Source organism: Symphalangus syndactylus, chromosome 12 (assembly GCF_028878055.3).
Source record: "Symphalangus syndactylus isolate Jambi chromosome 12, NHGRI_mSymSyn1-v2.1_pri, whole genome shotgun sequence".
Taxonomy (NCBI): domain Eukaryota; kingdom Metazoa; phylum Chordata; class Mammalia; order Primates; family Hylobatidae; genus Symphalangus; species Symphalangus syndactylus.
The window spans coordinates 97,918,341-97,941,939 of record NC_072441.2 but is presented as its reverse complement, the minus strand read 5'-3'; the positions used below and the strand labels follow the sequence as shown (position 1 = coordinate 97,941,939).

Below are 23,599 nucleotides of genomic sequence, written 5' to 3'. Positions count from 1 at the left end.
CTGCTGATAAAGACATACCTGAGACTGGGCAATTTACAAAAGAAAGAGGTTTTTTGGACTAACAGTTCCATGTGGCTGGGGAGGCCTCACAATCACAGCGGAAGGTGAAAGGCACTTCTCACATGGCAGCAGACAAGAGAAGAGAGCTTGTGCAGGGAAATTCCCTTTTATAAAACCATCAGTTCTTGTGAGACTTACTCACTATTACCAGAACAGTGCAGGAGAGATCTACCTCCATAATTCAGTCACCTCCCACCGAATTCCCATGACACATGGGAATTGTGGGAGTTATAATCTAGGATGAGAGTCACAACCAAACCACATCATTCCTCCCCTGGCCTCTCCCCAGTCTCATGTCCTCACATTTCAAAACCAATCATGTCTTCTCAACAGTCCCCCAAAGTCTTCACTCATTTCAGCATTAACTCAAAAGTCCATAGTCCAATGTCTCATCTGAGACAAGGCAAGTCCCTTCCACCTATGAGCCTGTAAAATCACAAGCAAGTTAGTTACTTCCTAGATAGAATGGGGGTACAGGCATTGGGTAAATACAGCCATTCCAAATGGGAGAAATTAGCTAAACAAAGGGGCTACAGGCAAGTCTGAAATCCAGTGAGGCAGTCAAATTTTAAAGCTCCAAAATGATCTCCTTTGACTCCATGTCTCACATCTGGGTCATGCTGATGCAAGAGGTGGGTTCCCATGGTCTTGGGCAGCTTCTACCCCTGTGGCTCTGCAGGGTACAGATTCCCTCCTGGCTGCTTTCACAGGCTGGTCTTGAATGTCTGCAGCTTTTCCAGGCACATGCTGCAAGCTGTCAGTGGATCTACCATTCTGGGTTCTGGAGGATGCTGGCCCCCTTCTCACAGCTCCATTAGGCAGTGCCCCAGTAGGAACTCTGTGTGGGGGCACTGACCTCACATTTCCTTTTCACACTGCCCTAGTAGAGGTTCTCCATAAGGGCCCTGCCCCTGCAGCAAATTCTGCCTGGGCATCCAGGCATTTCCATACATCTTCTGAAATCTAGGTAGAGGTTCCCAAACCCCAGTTCTTGACTTCTGTGCGCTTGCAGGCTCAACACCACGTGGAAGCTGCCAAGGCTTGGGGCTTGCACCCTCTGAAGCCACATACCAAGTTCTGCGTTGGCCCATTTCTGCCACAGCTAGAGCGGCTGGGATGCAGGGCACCAAGTCCCTAGGCTTCACACAGCATGGGGACCCTGGGCCTGGCCCATGAAACCACTTTTTCCTCCTAGGCCTGCAGGCCTGTGATGGGAGGGGCTGCCGTGAAGATCTCTGACATGCCCTGGAGACATTTTCCCCACTGTCTTGGGGATTAACATTTGGCCCCTCATTACTTTTGCAAACTTCTGCAGCTGGCTTGAATTTCACCGGAGATTTTCTTTTCTATTGCATTGTCAGGCTGCAAACTTCCCAAGCTTTTATGCTGTGTTTTCCTTTTAAAACTGAATACCTTTAACAGCACCCAAGTCACCTCTTGAATGCTCTGCTGCTTAGAAATTTCTTCCACCAGATACCCTAAATCATCTCTTAAATTCAAAGTTCCACAGTTCTTTAGGGCAGGGGCAAAGTGCCACCAGTCTCTGCTAAAACATAACAAGAGTCACCTTTGCCCCAGTTCCCAACAAGTTCCTCATCTCCATCTGAGACCACCTCAGCCTGGACCTTATTGTTCATATCACTAGCAGCATTTTTGTCAAAGCCATTCAACAAGTCTCTAGGAAATTCCAAACTTTCCCACATTTTCCTGTCTTCTTCTGAACCCTCCAAACTGTTCCAGCCTTTGCCAGTTACCCAGTTCCAAAGTCTCTTCCACATTTTTGGGTATCTTTTCAGCAACGCCCCACTCTACTGGTACCAATTTACTGTATTAGTCTGTTTTCACACTGCTGATGAAGACATACCCAAGACTGGGCAATTTACAAAAGAAAGAGGTTTATTGGACTTACATTTCCACGTGGCTGGGGAGGCCTTAAAATCATGGCAGAAGGTGAAAGGCATGTCTCACCTGGTGGCAGACAAGAGAAGAGAGCTTATGCAGGGAAGCTCCCCTTTTTAAAGCCATCAGATCTTGTGAGGCCCATTCACTCTCATGAGAACAGGGCAGGAAAGACCTGCCCCATAATTCAATCACCTCCCACTGGTTCTTCCCAGGACACGTGGGAATTATGGGAGTTATAATTCAAGATGAGATTTGGGTGGGAAAACAGTGAAACCATTATCAGTAGTTGCACTTTGCTGGAATCCATAATAATTGTGGAAGCAAGAACCCTAGTCCTTTCTTGTATGTCACCCAAACCATTCATCTATCTATAGCTGCCCATTACTTAGGATTTCAAGATGCGCCGAAGAATGATTATTAGGAGTGCTGGTAAAGAAAGATTCTATTTACCAATAAATTCAAAAGCAGATGCTCCTTCTATAAATTTGTTCTTATAGCGACTATAAACAATCCCCAAAGATATATTTAGTGTGCTTTACAGGAAATATGAACTCAACTATAAACTTAAGTATAGACCTAAGGCTTGAAATAAATCAGATTTATCCAAATCAGTATTATGTATATATACTAGTGTTTTTAAAATTGGTGATTTGTGGGTTTTAAGTCAATTTAGGGGGTCCTGACTAGCATTTTACAAAAAAAAAGAATAAAAGAACATGTCTTTGGGCATCTTAGATAGTAAGGCTAAGCATTGTTTTATGAAACTTTTGTTTCCATTATGTGTGTATTTATGTACGTGTATGTATAGTAGATCATGATATAAGATACATTCTTTACCATGGGTTGCTGTGAAAATATTTGTAAAAAGCCACCGACGTGTGCCGTACTCTGACCTTTGTAAAAATTTTTGCTCATTTTAGTGTATTAAAATCTTCAACAAATTCTATTCACTAGTAGTGTTAAGAACCTATACATTCATGTGTGGTGGTCTGAAGATAGATTTGAGTATAATAAATACAAACATGGGAGAAGGTGCTTCAGAGAAAATTAGAAATGGCTTATACGGCAGATCCTCTAGTTAATTGTCTTCACTGCTTTTAGTCTCCAGAATTCACAACTCTCCCAGAGTGTCATGGACATGCCCGGGATGCCTTTTCATTTGGAACATTGGTGGAAAGTTTGCTCACAATCTTAAATGAACAGGGTGAGTTGGAGTTATACTACTGCATCTATAGAATAAGTAGGAAAATCAACCATGGCCTGTTCTGTGTGGAATTCAAAGGAATACAGTCTTTGAGCATAGAAAGGAATCTTTTGCTTACCAGGTAACTTTTTTAGGGCAGATATTAAGAACAGTAAGGAAAGAAGCTTTGAGTTTCATTAGTTTGCATGGTGAAAAGAATTTTAAGTAGGAAGCACTTTGAACTATGGCTGTCAGTATCATGTGTGATTATCTTATTAATTGGTAATAGTACTTAAGCAGTCTAAATGTAGACTCTATTCCTTATTGAACCAGCCAATAAGTACATAACTATCATTAATGATTTATATGTAATAATTTGAATAATAGGGTAAAATTCATAATTTTTTGTTAAATTGGGCTTAACATTTCTTTATTCTTTCAAAGCTCATTTGATTTATTTTCCTATTACTTTAATTTACTCTTCACTTTTTTCTTTCATTGCCTCTTAAAGCTCAGGCTACTAAAGACATTGTTTTCTCCTCTCTTCTGTGTTCTGTAACTGCATGCTTGGCAGCCTGCTTCACTCTCCTGTGCCCACTTTAGGACTTTAATTTTCCACTCATTGAGTTTACTGGGGCATGTGTCACAGTATAGGCCCCTTATTGGCCTACATCTCACATGGCTCAAGCTTTGTGCCAGTTCTAATGCAGTTTGTTCTGCCAGGCTTATGCAGTGTTCTGATTCAGCTGTCAGCTCTAAATTGTCACATCCTAAATACTTGAGAATTAAACCCTAAGGCCCAAAGGCATCCATTGTGTATAATGAACTAACTATGTATTTAGAATGGTAGCAATTATTTACTATCCTTGGAAGAATTGTAAATATAATCATTCATATAACTGTTCTGTGGATGAGGAACCCCTGTTGAGAAAGACCCTCAAACCTATCACTGTTAGTCCTTCTTCTTTGGGCCTGAGCTGGGTTAAATGGATAATCAGGAAATGAGAGGGTATAGAAGGGAATGGCACCTGGGGTGGGGTTTGATGGTTGTGGCAGGACAACTTTCTACACCTGCCAATGAGTTTTGCCTAAGGCAAGCAGGAAGCTGTTTAGCAACAGCCAGGGCTTTGTTTGTTTGGGCTTTTACAGGTTGGTTTTTGCTCTCGGCAGTCTCCAGCTATAGAGGTCCTGAAAAGAGGGAGAAGGCATTGGAAACTAACTGTAGCTCTGGATTTCAGTTTCAGCGGATGTTCTCTCCAGCTTTCAACAGACCTTGCACTCAACTTTGCTGAATCCCATTCCAAAATGTCGGCCAGCGCTCTGCACCTTACTATCTCATGACTTCTTCAGGTGAGGGCATCTGGTGTGGTGACGCCAGCTGCTTCCGGAACACTGCTGCCTGCTCTCATGCCTTGGATAAGTGGCAGTGGGGGGATTTTGGAGGACCAAATGATGCAGTTTCTGTTGTTAATTATTAGGAGAGATTGAATCATGTCCACAGGAGAAAATAGAGGAAGAAATTGGGTTGTCTGTCAGTTTCCTATTATAGATAGGAAGTTTTAGAAATCCTTGATTGTCTTGAAGGCTTGGATTTAGAAATTGTAGCCAGATTTATTAGGGCTTCTAATACTGAAGAAGCTAGGTGTGTCCACTGGTTTACAGTTGTAAGTTAATTGAAAAAGTTACTAAACCTAGCCTTTCTTTTCTGCTGCCATTATATTATGAGTTTATTATTCAGTTTTTCTCATGGGGATAGGGAATGAGTTGATATTCTTTGTCTAGTAATATGTGATGGAAGAGCAAATAAGTTGGTTTAGAGGGAAGGGCACAATATAATTTAATACCTTATTAGATTCACAGATATTTTTGAACCCTTCTTCAAAATTAGCTTTAATTATGTGTCCTTCATTTTTTTATTTCCATGACTGCAGAACTTTTGCACAGGTTAGTTCCAAATTCATGACTTTTATTAGCAAAGCCAACCTTATGTTAGTTTTAAAACTAAAAACCCTATGTGTTTGCATTTAGAGTTTGGGAAAAACCAGAGCAAAGGGAAGGCTAGTATTATTCCCAAGTGGGGAAAATTACCTCTAGGATAGAACTAGGGGCAGGTGGGGAAGGGTAATCTTATTAAATAAGTAGCATTTATGGTTACTGGGCTTATATTGTCATATTTCAAAGAAACTATTCAAAACTTTCCCATTATGATCGTCTTTTTTGAGCATACTTTTAAAAATTTGTATTTTTAATTGACAAATTTTATATTTATCATTATGAGAGTCTTTCCAAAGTATTTCTATGCCCTTCTGGATGATTCTTAGAAATATTTTATTTCCCTTGATAGAAAGTCTCTACAAAGAACAATCCCTTATGGTAAATAGATTCTCTCATCACTGTGTGTAAAATGAGTTATTTATTAAGAGTTGTATTGTAAATTGAGAGAGGAGAAGAAAACTGAAAACATACAAACTGCACCTGCCAAAATCCCACTGTTAATATGGGGAGAAACCCCAGTCAAGAGACAACAGTAGGAGCCAGGGTCAGCATCCCTTACAGAGGCAGCTGAACCAATTTGATTAGATTTAAGTTTAGACATCTTTGCTGCTGAACCAGGGGGAAGCCTAAGGTAGGTATAAACATAAGATGTGAAGACCCAAGTGGTATCTTTGCTTACTGGGCCTCCGAATAGGCTGTCTAGCTTGCATGCCGGAGCATCTGGGGTCAACAGTCTCATATACAGTAGGGTGTGAGCTGAGCAGTTCACAGCCTTTGGAATTCTCTAGCAGCCCTGTAGGAAACCCGACCGCTCCTCTCACACTAATCCCTGCCTGGCTGAAAGAATGACCAAGTAACTTACAGCAGGAGAAATGAGAAGATTGCTGTATGGAAATTCCACTTTCCACAATCTCTTTAATAGTTTTTATTTCATCAAAGGAGACTTGAGAGTCAGCAATATTTTGTAATGGTAATGTCATTTCTCCCAGGATATTTCATTTCACATCCTATTACAACCAACAATTTGGAGGATTTTTCTGAGTAAACCATAAAGCATGTTAGCATATGTGTGTTTAAACTTGTATCCTCTTCATAGATCTCTTTGATATTAAAATATTAGATTTCATAGAGGCTTGTTCCATAGTATTTGTCTCATAAGCTACTTAGTTGTAATAGAATCTTTAAATGGCAAAGGAGAATGTTTCTTGGTTGAAAATTATATTGATGTAGTCTGTGATTATGGCCTCAATATTTAACATTCTCTAATCTGTTCTGCTGAATTCCTTCTCTTTTTGGCATTTAGAAATGATTTTCTGGAAGTTGTGAATTTCTTGAAAAGTTTAACATTGAAGAGTGAAGAGGAAAAAACGGAATTCTTTAAGTAAGTTCAGAAAATTAAGAATTTAAGTTGAATAACTTGGATTAAGTCCATATAATCACTTTAGGTATTCTAGAGAAGATGAGTCAGATATTTGGTTTATTTCACATTTATTGAACATTTCCTATGTGTCAGGCTTTCTGCTAGGCCCTGGGGTAGATATTTCTGGTGAAAGAAATAGATACCCAGACTGATAATCCTTAAACAGAGAGGTGGGTACAGTAGAGCTTTTGGAAGGAGTTCTGAGAACACACAGGGCAGGAGGTGGTCGTTAGAGAAAAGGTATTCTAGGCAGAGGGGCAACATGAACAAATGCACAAAGACAAGACCTAGTGTGACTTGTGCAGGAACCGCAAACAGTTGAGTCCTGCTGGGGGACAAATTCCAAGACAAGGACAGGTAGGAGGTACACCTCGCATGTGGCAGTGAGGAGTACTGACATTATTTGTAAATAGGGTACTTCAGGCATTGGAGCCATCAAAGAGATGGAAGCAGGTTGTGAAACAGGTTAATGTCCCTTTAGGTGGATCACTTTGTTGTCTATTGAGTGGGAAGGCTTAACTCATTTAAGATTTGGATTGGTTAGTGACTATGGTAGTCCAGGCAGTAAATATGAAGCCACATAAGGGCATTAATGTCTCCAGTGAAGAAGACACTAAGATAAACTAAGCTGAGAAGCCTTAGTGATTATCACCAAATGAAATAGAGAATATTGGAGGAGAGGACCTAATATGCAGGGAAAATTATGACTTCAGTGTTGGATATGTTGGTTTGAAGTATCTATTGGACTTTAGATAGAGATGTACATGGACAGTTGACCAGACAGGTCTGAAGCTTGAGAGAAGTCTTAAGCTGATGAGCTAGAGGGAAATATTAGGGTGTTATCAGCCTGTAGTTGGTGATATTTTCACAGAGAAAGTGGGTAGCATGAAAAGGACAGTGAGCCCAAATTGTAATTCTGGGGCACCCAACCTTATAAGGGGGCTGGTGGGAAGGAGTGGCTGATGAATGAGAAGCAGGGGTTAGAGAAGACTCAGAGAGCTAGGAAGGCTATGATATTCCCAAAGGGGTAGGGAATTTCACGAAGGTAGGAGGAACGAACAGGTACCTGTTCATTTAGCAGTTAGGAAGACACTGGTAACTTTATCTTAGCAAGAGCTGTTCCAGCAGTGAGAATGCATTGGGCTGAGAAGTGAACAGAAGGTGAGAAAGACACTGGAGAAAAACTTGGAGAGAAAATATTATTACTGAAGAAGCAAATGGAGTCAAGGAAGGATTTTGTAAGGGTGGAAGAGACCTGAGCTTATTAATAGACGAGGGAAAAGAGCTGGCAGGAGAATGGAGGGAGCAGTTGAAGCTGCAATCAAGTTGGGGAGACGGTTGGTGCATTGTCCTGGAAGAGAGGGGAATGCTGGGGCAGTGGCTGGATGGGGGTGGCCTTAAGTAAGAGGAGGCCCTCGGATCCTTGATAACTAGAAGGGAGGTGGGAATGAGTATCAATGTAAACCTGTTTGCTGATAGCGGTGTAGGGGTTTGAAGGTGATAATGCATGTGACCTGTTTCCTAATAAAGTAGGAGGCAAGGATATCTGCTAAGGGTGATTGTATAATGGAGTCATATTACCATTAATACCTAATATCTGTATTTCTTAACAAAGTGCCTTTATATATGTTGTTTTAATTTATGGGGATAGTGACAAAGGCCTATATTTTGTTAGTTATGGAAACTTTCTACATTGTTTAAATTTGAGAAAGTGTCTTTTATTATCTACAAACCCTGTCTTATTAGGGTAAAAAGGAGGGCACTTTGGCTATTAGTAAGGGGATAATTTGGTGGAAACATTTCCTGGTGTGAATTGGAGGTGTGCTGACTAGCTGGCTTTGCCTCACACTTTCTGTATTTTTTTTTTTTTTTTTTTGAGACAGAATCTCACTCTGTCACCCAGGCTGGAGTGCAGTGGCATGATCTCAGCTCACTGCAACCTCTGCCTCCCAGCTTCAAGCTATTGAACCTCAGCCTCCCATGCCTCAGCCCCGAGTAGCTGGGATTACAGGCATCTGCCACCACGCCCGGCTAATTTTTGTACTTTTAGTAGAGATGGGGTTTCACCATGTTGGCCAAGCTGGTCTCAAACTTCTGACCTCAAGTGATCTGCCTGCCCCGGCCACCCAAAGTGCTGAGATTACAGGTGTGAGCCACTGCACCCAGCCACACATTTTTCTTAAGTACTTGCGGACCAATCTGTTCACCTTCTCTATCTCCATTTCAAGTGCATCACTTTGATAGAAGTGAGAGACAGGATGTGTGTAGGCTAAACTGTACAAGTAAGCTGATACAGTGTCATGACCAGTTTCCTGGGCTTTCCCTTTTTGTCCTCAGATTTCTGCTGGACAGAGTCAGCTGCTTGTCAGAGGAATTGATAGCTTCAAGGTTGGTGCCTCTTCTGCTTAATCAGTTGGTGTTTGCAGAGCCAGTGGCTGTTAAGAGTTTTCTTCCTCATCTGCTTGGCCCCAAAAAAGGTGAATGCTTTTTCAAAGTCTTATTGCTAGTTAAGGAGTTTGGTGATTATTAGTCCATATTTGAGCAGGATGAGATTACTGTGTGGTGTAGTTAATGTTTGGTTCTAAAAATGGAGAACAATTATTGGCCCCTGATGTGATAACTTTAATTCAAACCTGGGTACCAGAGTTCACAGGATAGATGAAGCATCTTCCCAGAGAGTCCAATTTACTATAGTAAGTGTTACATCTGACTAGAATCTGAAATATACATTTGAAGTTCTAAGGTAAGGCATGCATCTTCAAAGAACTTTTACATTTATCATAAATCATTTAGGCCTGTGCCTCCTACCTTACCAAGAGCAACCCATTTATTTTCTATTTTCAGTGAAAAGCACTGAGATCATTTTACTTCTTGGGGCTTCAGGGTTTTTTTCCGAATGTGAAATGAGGTTATTGCTTTGGAATTTTACAATTTTATAGCACTATAGATGGTAACACAACAGATTAGAGAATATAGTATTAATATGACACTAGAATTTTAAGTTAAGTAGAATCCTGCTTTCAGAATTTATTTTTGTAAAGGGATCTCAGTCCAACAAAGCATTGTTACAGTTTAGAATCTCCTTATATCTCTACTTTGATATCATTCTCTTTAGCCATGAATTTTTCTTTATAGCTCTTACATCCTCTTCCTCAGTAGGTCTTACATAGGGGTGTGCCTCTGAATCACCTATGTTGCTTTTTAAAAATTTGCCTCTTTGCTTGATCCATTGGTTCTAGAACAGAGAGCCAGGACATAGGTATACATATTTTTTAAAAGTTCCCAAATAATTCTCAATACATACCTGCCTGATAACCACTACCATAAATACTGGAAAAAGAGGACTATCCTGCATCAAAGTCCCACTGTAGCATTTAACACCTGGTTTTGCAAATAAAACTACAACAATATTAGTATGTCACAAATCTAGTGTATGAAATTCCTCACTGATTAAACATAAATTTATAAAAAGTTACTCAGAATTCTATTAAAATACAAGCTTTGTTGTACACTAAGTATGATCTCTAGTATTTCAAAAACTCTACAAGATAAGTGTACTTAACATAATTAAGCGTTAAGTAATTTTTGGTCAAGAAAAGAACTTTCCTTTGGTTTGGAGCATTAGAATTTAGAAGAGTACTGGCCGGGCGTGGTGGCTCACGCCTGTAATCCCAGCACTTTGGGACGCCGAGGCAGGCGGATCACTAGGTCAGGAGTTTGAGACCAGCTTGGCCAACATGGTGAAACCCCATCTCTACTAAAAATACAAAAATTAGCCGGGCATGGTGGCGGGTGCCTGTAATCGCAGCTACTCGGGAGGCTGAGGCAGGAGAATTGCTTGAACCTGGGAGGAGGAGGTTGCAGTGATCCGAGATCGTGCCACTGCACTCCAGCCTGGGTGACAGAGTGAGACTCCGTCTCAAAAAAAAAAATTTAGAAGAGTACTTAGAGTATGTGTAGTTTTGGGCTCAATGTATGAATTATGCTTAATACTCTTCACTGAAATGAAAATCTGTTTTTTCATCTGTAACCTTTGATTTTTCGGGTAGATCACGCGCAGGGAGAAACTCCTTGCTTGCTCTCACCAGCCCTGTTCCAGTCACGGGTGATCCCCGTGCTTCTCCAGTTGTTTGAAGTTCATGAAGAGCATGTGCGGATGGTGCTGCTGTCTCACATTGAGGCCTATGTGGAGCACTTCACTCAGGAGCAGCTGAAGAAAGTCATCTTGCCACAGGTCAGAGGCCAAGTTTGCAGTGGGGTAGTCACAGAACCTGAGGGAAGAGTGCTGAAAGAAAGAAGGAGTTTTGGAGGTATTCAGATAATAGCTTAGAAAGCCTTGAGGCAGCAGTCTGTGGAATACAAAGTGCTGAAATTAAAATTGCATTTCCATTCCATTCACACAGGCAGATTGATTAAACTGACATATTTGGTCTTAACCTGGGAGAATCTATAATTGTTTGCTAATTTTGGGAGGGTAAATGAATAACAATAATGTAAGGAGCACTTTGTGAACATAAAATATAATTATCCATAATTATTATAAAGTAATTAAATTAGAACACAGAGGAACATGAGATGATTCGTATCAGTGGCTTTCAGCCTGTTGTCATCAGCCACTAGCCTTATTATGATTTGCCCACCAAAGGGTTTCGTTAGTGAAACTAATGAAAGGTTTATATTAGTTGCTTAGCCTGCCATAACAAATTATCACAAATTATAATGGCTTAAAGCAATACAAATTTATTCTTAGTTCTGGAGGCCAGAAGTCTAAAACCAGGGAGTCACCGGGACCCTGCTTCCTCTGAAGGCTGTAGGATGTGAAAGGGACTCCTCTTCACAAGCTTCTCGTAGTTCCCAGCAATCCTTGGTATTTCTTGGCTTGTGGCTATATCATTCCAGCCTCTGCTTCTGTTGTCACGCGGCCGCCTTACCTCCTTGTCTATCTTTACATGGCTTCTTAGAAAGACACCAGTCATTGAATTTATGGCCCACCCTAACCCAGTATGACCTCATCTAAAGGTCACATTCTGCATGGACATGAATTTTGGAGGGACACTATTCAACCTAGTATGAGGTTTTAAAAAAATTGTTTTAAAAGACTACAATCACATGGTGTCTTTCAAGTAATTTTCCTATGAGATAGATTAACATTCTCTCTGCTTTCAAGGAGCTCATAAGTGGGACATGTTTCAGTCATCTGTTGCCATGTAACTACCCCAAAACTTAGTGCCTTAAAACAATAATCATTTTATTAATTCTCATGATTCTTTGGATTGACTGGACTCAGCTGAAAGTTCTGTTTCACATACCAGCTGAGTCTTCAGTCATCTGGGGCCCGACAAGGGTTGACACATCCAAAATGGCTCCTTGGTATCTTGGAAGGGGTGGCTGAGAGGCTGGGCCTTTCTCTCTATGAATTTTCAGGAAGCTTGGGGGGCTTGTATCCCCCCATGTGACATTTCCACATGATTTTTCTAGCAAGGTAGGTGGACTTCTTAAATGGCTGGCCAGGGCTAAAGAAAATAAAAGGGCAAAAGAAGGCTTAAAGTGTAGGTTGTGAACTGACAGTCATTTTTGCCTCATTCTCTCGGTTAGAGTTGGAAAAGCCAGCCCAGGCTCATTGTGGGATGGGTTTACTCAAGGGCATGGATACTGGAGGTGTGATTCACTGGGGGCTGACTTTAAAGTCTCTGTGTTGTAGTAACTACAACATAGCACTTTGTATTTACATCTGCAGCAGTAATTGTTACCCTGTATGTAGTTGTGTCTGGAAATTTAGAAGAGGAATGAAGCACTTTAACTCTGAAATGGAGGTGTCATCATAGGTCTCAGAATTGGATTGAGGTCAAAGAGTAAATGTTGAGCATGTGGAAGACAATGAAAGCTCTCATTACTTAGGAAACTGCTTCCCCTAAAGAACAGTGGCCCAATTTGTGTGTGCTAGAAAGTTAACTTTGGTAGCAGTGTGGAAGAGAGACCACAGAAAAGGAGATAAGCGAGGAAGCTGTTAGAATAGTTTAGCTAAGAGATGACAAAGGCTGGGGAAAGTGTGACAGTGGATATAGGAGAGGGACACAGAAGGGGTAGTACTCAGTTTCTCATTAGATGGAAGAGGTGTCGAGGATGACCGATTTTTGGCTTGTGGATTGCTGTTTTATGATTATCATATTCAGTGAGTAGAACTCTAATCGTATGTAAAAGAAACATGTTTTAGTTTACATGTACAGAAAGTACCTGATCTGTTAGCATTGGTCCTAATAATTATCTTTTGAGTCCTGTTTGAAACCTTTAATCTTACTATATAAATGAGGAAACTAGGCCAGAAAAATAAAAAGACCACTTGGTCAAGTCACATTGAGAATTATTAGCAGAGCTAAGACCAAAACCAAAGATTCCTTCCTGATACCTATCATGCCCTGCTGCTTCCAGTAGGCAGGCCAGTTACCCTGGCCTTGTGTCTGGCTGGTGCAGATGCTTTGAAGGTCATTTCCTTCCTTATATGCACAGCAGTACTTGCCTGATATCTGCATGTGACTGTCTTCTAAGGTGTTTTTGGTTGCAAGTAACTGAAACTCATTTTAAACCAGCCAAAGCAAAAAAAGTTTAATGAAAGAATGTTAAGACTACCTTAGATGGAAATCAAGTGCAGCTGGGGCTTACAGCCATGTTTTTCATTCCTTTCTTCTCTCTGCATTTGTTTGACTTTTGACTCTGTGAAGACCAGCTTTCCTTGTTTTGGTGTGCACATGGCCAAAATGGTTGTCCCATAACTAACAAGTTTTCTGTCCTCATAAAAAAAAATTATTTTAGAGATGGGGTCTCACTGTGTTGCCCAAGCTAGAGTGCAGTGGCTCTTCACAGGCATGAACCCACTACCGATCAGCCCAGGAACTTTGACCTGCTCCATTTCCAACCTGGGCTGGTTCACCCCTCTTTAGGCAACCTGCTGGTCCCCAGCTCCTGGGAGGTTACTATATTGATGCTGAATTTAGTGCAGACACCGAATCAGCATAGCACACTATAGCCCAGAACTCCTGGGCTCAAGTGACCCACCTGCCTCAGCCTTCTGAGTAGCTCGGGCTACAGGCACGTGTCACTGCCTGGCATACTGTCCTCATTTTGAGTAAACCTATATAAACTGAAAATATAAATTCTTGTTTATATTACTGGACAAAAGATCATGATGGGCTTAGTTTGGGACAGGTGGTCCTACCCTTGAAAAGAGGAGCATGGACAGGAATGTAACTGTTAGTGCCCTAGATGAGTTCTGAGTGCTCTCTGCAAAACACTGCCAGTATGTGAACTTTTTATTACAGTTCTGTGATGTGAGTACAGATATGAAGACTTAACATTTAAAACCTTTTGTAGCAATTTGACAGAGTAATTTTATGTTCCCAACATATGTCTTTTTAATTTTGTTTTGATTGTATTTTTTAAAAATGGTAAGTCTGTGATGGATTGGCAGGGGAAGATACTGGTCTTTTACCACAGGTAGTTTGAGAGCCACTGACCTGGAACACATATCTAAGATAATGTAGTTTAAGCACAGTCTGTTTGCAGCCCAATTGCTCATTTACAGGGGAAGAAAGAGATAGGTATTGTGGTTGTCAACCCTTATTACCTCATTTGCTCCTAGGTTTTGCTGGGCCTGCGTGATACTAGCGATTCCATTGTGGCAATTACTCTGCATAGTCTAGCAGTGCTGGTCTCTCTACTTGGACCAGAGGTGGTTGTGGGAGGAGAACGAACCAAGATCTTCAAACGCACTGCCCCAAGTTTTACTAAAAATATTGACCTTTCTCTAGAAGGTAAGAATTATTAAAAGGTCTAGCTTTTTGTGTGTGTTATTTTTTTAGATTTTTACTATTATGTAAGTAATGTAGGAGGGTCATATTCAGTCAAATGATATAAAGAAGTATAAATAAAAAGTTAATTTCCCTTTCTGAACTTCTAGGGGGGATTTTCAGTGGGAATCCTTTCATACTTTTTTTTAAGCTTGCAAAAAGACACACAGATGTATGTTTACACATGCATAGAGAGTCATGTACCACATAAGGACGTTTTGGTCAACGAAGGACCTCCTAAATGACTGTCTATACCATGATGGTCTCATGACATTATAATGGAGCTGAAAAATTGCTATTGGCAATTGATGTTGTAGCTGTAATGGAATGCACTACTCATGTGTTTGTGGTGATGCTGGTGTAAACAAACCTAGTGTGCTGCCAGTCATATAAAAGTATACTGCATACAATTATGGGCAGTACATAATACTTGGTAATGATAACAAATGACTATCTAACTGGTTTATATATTTACTATACTTTTAATCATTAGTGTATTCCTTCTGCTTATTAAAAAAAAAAACAAAAACTTTAACTGTGAAACAGCCTCCAGGGGTCCTTCAGGAAGTATTCGAGAAGAAGGCATTGTTATCGGAGGACATGACAGCTCCCTGCAGACCTTCCAGCGGAATAAGCTGTGGAGGTCAAAGACAGTGAAATTGATTATCTTGACCCTGTGTAGGCAAGGCCTAGGCTAATGTGTGTGATTGTGTCTTAGATTTTAACAAAAAAGTTTCAAAGTAAAAATAAGTAAATAATTTTAAAAACAAAAAGCTTACAGAATAAGGATATAAAGAAAATATTTTGGTACAGTTGTACAATATGTTTTAAGCAGTGTTATTACAAAAAAGTCAAACAGTTAAAAACATTAAGTTTATAAAGTTATAGTAAACATTATTGAGGAAAATTTTTTAATAAATTTAGCGTAGCCTAAGTGTAGTGTTTATAAAGTGTATGGTAGTGTACAGTAATATCCTAGGCCTTTATATTCATTCATTGGTAACTCAGAGCAACTTCTAGTCCTACAAATGCCATTCACAGTAAATACCCTATACAGGTATACCATGGATCATTATATTTTTACTGTACCTTTTCTATATTTGGACACTCAAATAATTACCACTGTTATAATTATCTACAGTATTCAGTACAGTAACATGCTGTATCAGTTTATAGCCTAGGTGTTAGTAGGCTATACCATCTATGATGTTTATACAAGGACAAAATCGTCTAAGATGCATTTCTCAGAACACATCCCCATTGTTAAGTGACACAAGACTGTGTAGGATTTTTGTTTAAATGGTAAGAAAATGCCATGCACAAATCTATAATTTGTTTTCAAGTAACAACATTATCAGGGACCTGTCTCCCAATACATAAAAATCTAACTTACTCTTTGAAAGCTACCTAATATTTCATTGAATATAATTCATTCAGTGATTTCTTTATTCATGGATACTGCATCCATTTCTGGATTTTTAATCACTACAAACAGTTCTGCAATGAATATCTTTATACGTGTATCTTTCCAGTTGGTCCCCCATATTTGCAGGTTTGCATCTGCAGATTTAACCAACTGTGGATCAAAAATACTCAGAAAAGAAACCAAAAAATAAAGGTATTATAAGTAACCAAGAAATGATTTAAAGTATTATGGGATGATATGCGTAGATTATATTTAAATACTACATCATTTTCTTTAAGAGACTTGAGCGTCTGCAGACACTGAATGTCAGAAGTCAACTTGCTGGGCCAAAGGATATATTTTAAATTTAGTAGATACTGTCAGCTTACAAAAAGGTTACATCAATTCTTACTAACACTAGATGTTTAAGTTTCTTGTGACTTTTGTTGGCCTATGGGGTAAAAAGCTGTTGACTTTTAGATACTGCAGGAAGTCCTTATTTCTGGTATGTTCCCAGTGGATGTTACCTGGGAGGTAGCAGTAATTTCTGGTCTTACAAGAATTTTTTATCAACAGTGTCACTGCTCCTTTGTATAGCCTTCAAGAAGACAATGACCTTGTTATGTAATTCTGGATCTCCAACCTAGTTCTCATTGATAGTTGGTAACATGGAGACACTTAGTAGAAAGGAGTTATCAGATAGGCTTTTCTCTAATTTTGATGCTAAAAGAATTTTTAAAGCAGCATTGGCTCCCTGAAGTTTTGAAGAGCGTTCACCTCTTCCTTGGTGCTAATGAAACCAGTGTCATGGCTGCAAAGAGCTTGAAAAGGGTAATGTAGAGGCTGTGGTCTCATTTTCAGCTATGAAAGGGAAATAGGAAATTAAGTCTGCCTGAAAGAGGTGGAGAACATGGTTCAGAAAAGACATCGGATAAGGCATTAGATAGGACTTCAAGGAGGATAGTGGCACAAGTAAGAGTGGAGGGCTTGTAGAGGCCTGGCCTTAGAGTGCTGGGGTGAGGAGGGGGGAGATGTGTTGCTGAAGAGAGCTGGGGACCTAATCGTAAGAGTTTACCCCAGGCCATTCCCCACATCCTCACTTTTTGGCCAAAAATTTATTGAATCGTTTTGACTAATGCCCATTTTTTTAAGTGTAAACTTTCTGGTAAACTGTTAAGGACATTTCTTGAAACTAATTTTTTCCCCAGTTGGGGGTTAAATGTCCACAGCTTAAATTTATTATTTTAACTACTTTTAAGTGTATAGTTTTGTGGTATTCACTACATTCCTATTCTTGTGCTTATACTCTTCAACTCTTATTCTTAAAAGGAAAGTAAGTAGAATCAGTTGGTTTTAAATCTCCACCAACATGTTTTGAAGGGCTGTAACTTTTTAACTAGGTGTCCCAAATGTAATGCTTGGATCCTTTCTATTCATCACCACCACATGGAGTGGACATAGCCTGTTCTTAAACACCTCTAGGGACAGGCAGTCCATTCCATAATGGGTGTATGTCTTCAAATGTTTGAAGATGTTCTCTCCTCCATTTTATCCTTTATCTGTGTAAAAATATACCCATTTCACTTAACTATGCCCACCAACCATGTGATAGATAAGCAATTTACTGTCCCTTTCATGTTTTGGAGTTTTTATTTACCTTCAGATTCTCCTATGCGTGTCATCTGCAGCCATCACAGTCAGATCTTGCCAATCTTGGAGAACCCCTTCTCTAGCATATTCCCTAAATGTTTCTTTTCTGGCAGCATGCCCATCAACAGCAAGAAGCACATACAGCAAGATTACTACAATACTCTTTTACAAACAGGTAGAAATACTAAATTTATATAGCTTTTCCATTGCTTGGATGAATGTTCTCCTGAGACTAATAAGCTTATGGGTGTTTCGGGAGTTTTGAGACTGATTTATTTGTAATTATGTAGTCAGCTTTGGTCTCATCTTGTTTCTCCAGACTACTGGATATATACTTACCTCTTCTTTATAATTGATGAGAAGAGCAGGTTGACATTACTTGAATTCTTTTTTGCACTGATACTTTACTTTGAGACTTTTGATGCCTTAGTGCAGCATCTTCCAAATTGTACCAGGAATGATAGTTTTGAAAGATGTTAATGGGCGTGTTGTGAAAAAGAGTTCTGTGGTTAAGTAAGTTTGGGGAAATGACAGCAAAGTCATTAACACATTGCACAGGATCTCTCAGTGCCTTAACTACTACACTTAGGGAAATCTGCTTAAAGTGAGGTTAATAAGTTGGGTTAGGCAAACTTATTTGAGCCTGCAAGACTTTTTCAGGCATATGTAATTAACATCCCAAGGATAACACTGCCTGGCTTAGAGCATTTCTATATTTATGTCAATATACTGTATGTTTGGATATTTAATAAGGATTGAATGCGCTAGTTATTACTTACATGCTTCCACTGAGTTAATAATATAAGTATTATGTAATTATTTGGATAACATGTGACATCGTTGATCTTGAATAATGTTCTGCTAGGATCTCTGTTGTTTAGTATGCATGGATATTTCCAAGTAATTAGATCTGTACTACTACACTTCCTTAATGCTATCCTTCCCCTAAATGTAGTTCTTACCTTTAACCAGTATTTTATGAGAATAGTTCTTTTCCCTACAGGTGATCCATTTTCTCAGCCTATTAAATTTCCCATAAATGGACTCTCAGATGTAAAAAATACTTTGGAGGACAGTGAAAACTTCCCATCGAGTTCTAAAAAGTCTGAGGAGTGGCCTGACTGGAGTGAACCTGAGGAGCCTGAAAATCAAACTGTCAACATACAGATTTGGCCTAGAGAACCTTGTGATGCTGTCAAGTCCCAGTGCAATACCTTGGATGTGGAGGAGTCATCCTGGGATGACTGCGAGCCCAGCAGCTTAGATACTAAAGTAAACCCAGGAGGTGGAATCACTGCTACGAAACCTGTTACCTCAGGGGAGCAGAAGCCTATTCCTGCTTTGCTTCCACTCACTGAAGAGTCTATGCCTTGGAAATCAAGCCTACCCCAAAAGACTAGTTTTGTACAACGGGGGAATGACCCAGACCAAATCAAGCTGCCAAAAGTGTCATCACAAGAAAGGCCCCTTAAGGTTCCATCAGAACTTGGTTTAGGAGAGGAATTCACCATTCAAGTAAAAAAGAAGCCAGTAAAAGATCCTGAGATGGACTGGTTTGCTGATATGATCCCAGAAATTAAGCCTTCTGCTGCTTTTCTTATATTACCTGAACTGAGGACAGAAATGGTCCCTAAAAAGGATGATGTCTCCCCAGTGATGCAGTTTTCCTCAAAATTTGCTGCAGCAGAAATTACTGAGGTGAGTACATTTTATGGAGTAAACTGTGCTACTAGCTTTAGGATTTCCGTCATAGGTCCTAGTTGCAGTATCCCATTTATAACAAGCAACATGCTATTTCCCCATCAAGTCAAGCACAAAATTAACAAAATCAGTTTCTGTCATTGGTATCTTTCCTTCCCCCAGAAAAATGTAGCAATGCTTAGTTTGTTTAATGAGCTATTGTACCCTTTTTATTTGAAAAAAAAAAAAGGGGGGGGGCGTTAAAATAAATAAGGATATGGTGTCATCACACTGATTTTTACTGGATTTTATGGTTTTTGAAAAGCTATTATTTTCCAGTGCCATGGTTTTGTAATCCTACTTTTCAACTTTCTGTTAGAGCTCTTAAGTTATTTTACTTAGTACAAGGTAGTGTTTCTTGCATCAAAAGATAAATTTTAAATTCCTGCTTTTTCAAATTTGCATGATTTTTGCATATGATTTGTTTCAGTGGGTTTTTGGTGTGCTTTATTTTGTTGCAGGGAGAGGCTGAAGGCTGGGAAGAAGAAGGGGAGCTGAACTGGGAAGATAATAACTGGTGACAATAGATGTGAGTTAAACTTTAGGAAAAAGGATTCCCTTTTTTTAAAAAAAATCAATACCTCAAAAGCAGGCTTTGGGACAAGAAAACCCCAAAGTGGCCTGCTTTTCCCATCCCAGGAGCTCATTATCCAGTCTGTGCCAACTGAAATACGAGACTGCGAGTGCTGGCTAAAAACTCTGGGTGGTGAGGCTCACAGTACTGGTTTCCAGGAGGAAGAAGAGCCTTTGTGCATTTGACTGAGGCCAGTTTCTATGAAGAGTAAGTAGCTAAGGACAGGTCGAACTTACTTACTGCTTTTTCCAGGACAATTCTGGAAGTAAAATGTAAGAATTCAAGCTGGTTAGCTTAATTTTGTGCCATTCTTTAACATAAGAGTAAGCTCTATTAATTATGAAATACAACTTTAAAAAATTCTAGCTATAAATTATATAAATGATTTTAAATTGCTGAGGTTTCCTTAGGCAGCTTATTTATTTGTTTACAGTTATACTATCTGAGTAAATGGTTCTTTGTGGACCTGGGCAGTTCCTGACTGTTCCACATGTAGTACATTGTACCAAAGTTCTTAATAAGAATATTCCCCACAATCCTGTTCTCTAAATGTCAAATAAAGATTATTTTCACTAGATTCAGCTTTACAAAATTTGTTTTATATCTGTTAGAAAATGTACAGACATAAGTATTTTCATTTGACAAAGCATCAAACTCAGTTCTGCCTAGGGATAAGTTTCACCCTAGAGTATGTATATAACGTTTTAGCTTATCCATCCTTTCTTGGAGCGCCTCCATCTCCATTAAAAGCCAGGCTGGAGCAGGACCCTTTTGGAGTAGTGACTCAGTTGCTTCCAAGGCCCCTACTATTGTATGCAGCGCTGAACTGTACTCTTCTTCCCAAGGGAACTCTTGACGAGCTCTTTTTGCATAAGGCTGGAAAAAAAACATAGGTAATATCGTAATATCCATTCTAAATATAAAGAACCTTCCTTTTGGACTGGAGTAAAGCTTACATGCAAATTTTATTCTAGTAATTGGATCACAAGGGTAGGAGGATGCACCCCAAAACCCCTACACAGTCATCTAGAAAAAGATGTAAAGGCATTTTGGTTTATCATAGCAATTCAGAGTGCTACTACCAGTGTCTTAGTTTGTATGTGGTATACAATAAGTATCCTGTCCCAAAGGGCTCCCAATGAGAAGTGCTGCATAGTCCAAGCTTACATGTCTTATAAATAAGTTCATAAATGTATTTTCTTTTTATGAGAGTTTGACTAAAACTTATCAGAATGTTGTTCTTCATAAATTACTACTATACTATACTAATTACTATACTAATAGTGCTCAAAACAATATTTTGAATATCCTTACTGATGTCAAATTCTGCCTTTTAATGGGTAGATGTGATCTTTAGATACTGCCTAGAATTATTAGGAGACTCATTTGATTAATAAGGCAAGGAATCAAACTAAACATATAGGAGTAAGTTTCTTTCATTTTCTTCTGTGGTTCAGTAAAAACTGCATTTATAGCATCACTGGTACAATATGTAACTTACTTCCCTTAAAGGTTACTACCAATAATTCAAACATACTGAAAATATATTTGATATGGTGTAGTCCCACTTCTGAATTTTAAAAGCAAGTACCATAAAACAGAATTTTACATGTCTAGATCTTATTTGATTTGAAATTCAACATGAGGCTGGAAACCACACTGGTTTGTTTCATCAGTAAGTAAAAAGGGCAGAATTTGCCTTGTTAAAAGTTGGCCCCTATTTGAAATCAGCCCATACCTGTAAAGATGACCTCTTTGCTTCTTCTACAGTCACATTAGCAAAGGGTTCCCAGAAAATACCTTTTTCCTGTTTCACACGTTCCACTTTGGCAGCTTCAGTTTCATCTACAAACTCAGTCTGCCAGGGACCATGAAAAACCAAGCAAACAGCAACATGTTAGCACTCTACTAGATATGAAATGGCCATGTAATTTGTGTAAGTGCTGAGTGTTCAACCATACTAGGCAAATTCTGGAAGTCACATGGACTGATCTATAAATACTCAGTATAATCTGGATTAAATCACTGTACTGTGTTCTTCCTTACAAAAAAGTTATAGAGTCGTCTTTGCAGGAAAAAATGATAGTCTGCTAACCTTTACTGTATAAGCTAAGAAACTGGCAACAGCAGTGTATACACATGTACTTAAAATCCAGCTTAGATGTAATATAAGTAGGCCAAGTGTGGTGGCTCATGCCTGTAATCCCAGGACTTTGGTGGGAGGAATGCTTGAGCCCAGGAGTTTAAGGTTACAGCGAGCTATGATCACACCACCACACTCCAATCTGGGTGACACAGCGAGACTCTGTCTAAAAAATAAAGTTCAGTGAGTCAAGTGGGCCCATTCCACCTAAAAAAAAAATATATGTAATATATGTAAAATATATAACATGTGCATCATTACATGTAATATATAAAATAATTCAGTTTCTCCTGGTAGTTTAAATTTGTAGTTTAACAGTTCCACTAGTATTTCAATTAACTATTATTTCCTCACGCAAAGTTCCAAAGTATGCATAGACATAGGAACCCTGTGATTCAAAATTTTGGTTTTAATTGTAAAAACAGGTCTTGGCTACAAAGAGAATAAAAAAGCCATCCCAAAAGGAAAAAAAAAAAAAAAAAAAGGACCCTGAGCTTACCCTGGCTTGGGAGGCTGCCAAAAAAAAAAAAAAAAAAAAAAGCCATGCCTAAGTTATACCCAAAATATGGTAGTAAACATCCTCTCAGGCCTACCTAATTATGTGATCAAGTGTATTTAATTATGATTATTAATAGCTTAGGGATCCTCATTAGTCATCTCACTGCCTGGATAATCAGTGCTATTACACCCCAAACAACAGGCAGAGGAACTACAAGTATTCTTTTTTGAGACAGTCTCGCTCTGTCACTCAGGCTGGAGTGCAGTGGCACGATCTTGGCTTGCTGCAATCTCTGCCTCCCCAGTTCAAGCAATTCTCCTGCTTCAGCCTTCCGAGTAGCTGGGACTGCAGGCACGTACCACCATGCCCGGCTAATTTTTGTATTTTTAGTAGAGACAGGGTTTCACCATGTTGGCCAAGCTGATCTTGAACTCCTGACCTCGTGATCCACCCGCCTTGGCCTCCCAAAGTGCTGGGATTAAAGGCATGAGCCACTGCGCCTGGCCCCAAGTGTTTTACTTCTGTGGCCTCAATTGCTTCGTAAAAGTCTGTCAGCACCGTGCTGAGCACTGTGAAAAGTTTAAGCTAAGACAATACTCAGGTTGGTTACAGTTACATAATTTCGGAAAAAAAAAAAATAGGGCAAAGAATAAAACATGAGCCACATAAAGAAAGTACCTTCTCCAGAAAGGATACAACTTTGTTCCTAGTTTCTTCAGAACTGAGACACTGTGGAACTATCTCTTCATGATTTGTTCCCTATTAAAAAATTAATGAACAAGACCAATTTTAACATATTTCAACAACTTTCAAAGACAAATAGATGAGTTTTATGAGCTACCTTAACCAAAAATTCATTTTAAATAAGAGTCCCAGAGGATCTTCAGGGGTGTAAACTCATGATTCCTTCAGGGTCCCTAAGGATAATACAAAATTAACTTCTGTACAAGTGTTGTAAGCTTTAATTACTTCTGCTGGGTCATACTAATGCTTCTGGACTCCTTTATGATCATAGGCATGACTATACAGCAAATGCATTAAGAGTAAAGGAGCAACCCATCTTACAGGTTTAGGTTCATCAGCCTAACCCTTATGACTGATAGCACAAAATGAAATGTATTATCATTTGAGCCAAAAATACTATCTGCTGGAAGACTGTGTCTGTGTCTGTGTCAGTAGGCCTG

The 23,599-nt window shown here is 39.4% G+C and overlaps 2 protein-coding genes and 1 long non-coding RNA gene across 17 annotated transcripts in view; 1 reads left to right on the top strand and 2 right to left on the bottom strand.

The window, feature by feature from the left end:
• The window catches only part of SCYL3 (SCY1 like pseudokinase 3), a 43,393-nt gene extending 23,043 nt beyond the window's left edge, over positions 1 to 20,350 (top strand). For 5 of the 11 annotated variants that reach the window (XM_063627221.1, XM_063627219.1, XM_063627220.1 and 2 more), the window contains 8 exons: positions 3,064 to 3,166; positions 4,384 to 4,495; positions 6,444 to 6,521; positions 8,898 to 9,037; positions 10,610 to 10,794; positions 14,197 to 14,368; positions 18,463 to 19,157; positions 19,661 to 20,350. In XM_063627221.1, the coding sequence (XP_063483291.1) occupies positions 3,064 to 3,166; positions 4,384 to 4,495; positions 6,444 to 6,521; positions 8,898 to 9,037; positions 10,610 to 10,794; positions 14,197 to 14,368; positions 18,463 to 19,157; positions 19,661 to 19,720 (1,545 nt within the window). In that variant the 3' untranslated portion in view covers positions 19,721 to 20,350. Of the gene's footprint in view, positions 1 to 3,063; positions 3,167 to 4,383; positions 4,496 to 6,443; positions 6,522 to 8,897; positions 9,038 to 10,609; positions 10,795 to 14,196; positions 14,369 to 17,472; positions 17,635 to 18,462; positions 19,431 to 19,660 lie in introns of those variants that run through there. The other 6 variants (XM_063627218.1, XM_063627216.1, XM_063627217.1 and 3 more) reach the window with 2 other exon arrangements.
• LOC134734528 (uncharacterized) lies at positions 1,344 to 14,201 on the bottom strand. Its single transcript, XR_010117624.1, has 3 exons — positions 13,188 to 14,201; positions 10,646 to 10,845; positions 1,344 to 2,028 (listed from the first exon to the last, which is right to left on the bottom strand). It is a non-coding gene; the product is annotated as an uncharacterized lncRNA (long non-coding RNA).
• The window catches only part of FIRRM (FIGNL1 interacting regulator of recombination and mitosis), a 57,467-nt gene continuing 54,218 nt past the window's right edge, over positions 20,351 to 23,599 (bottom strand). For 3 of the 5 annotated variants that reach the window (XM_063627200.1, XM_063627202.1, XM_063627203.1), the window contains 3 exons: positions 23,094 to 23,174; positions 21,512 to 21,631; positions 20,351 to 20,649 (listed from right to left, as the gene is read on the bottom strand). In XM_063627200.1, coding sequence (XP_063483270.1) covers positions 20,452 to 20,649; positions 21,512 to 21,631; positions 23,094 to 23,174 — 399 coding nt within the window. In that variant the 3' untranslated portion in view covers positions 20,351 to 20,451. The other 2 variants (XM_063627201.1, XR_010117616.1) reach the window with 2 other exon arrangements.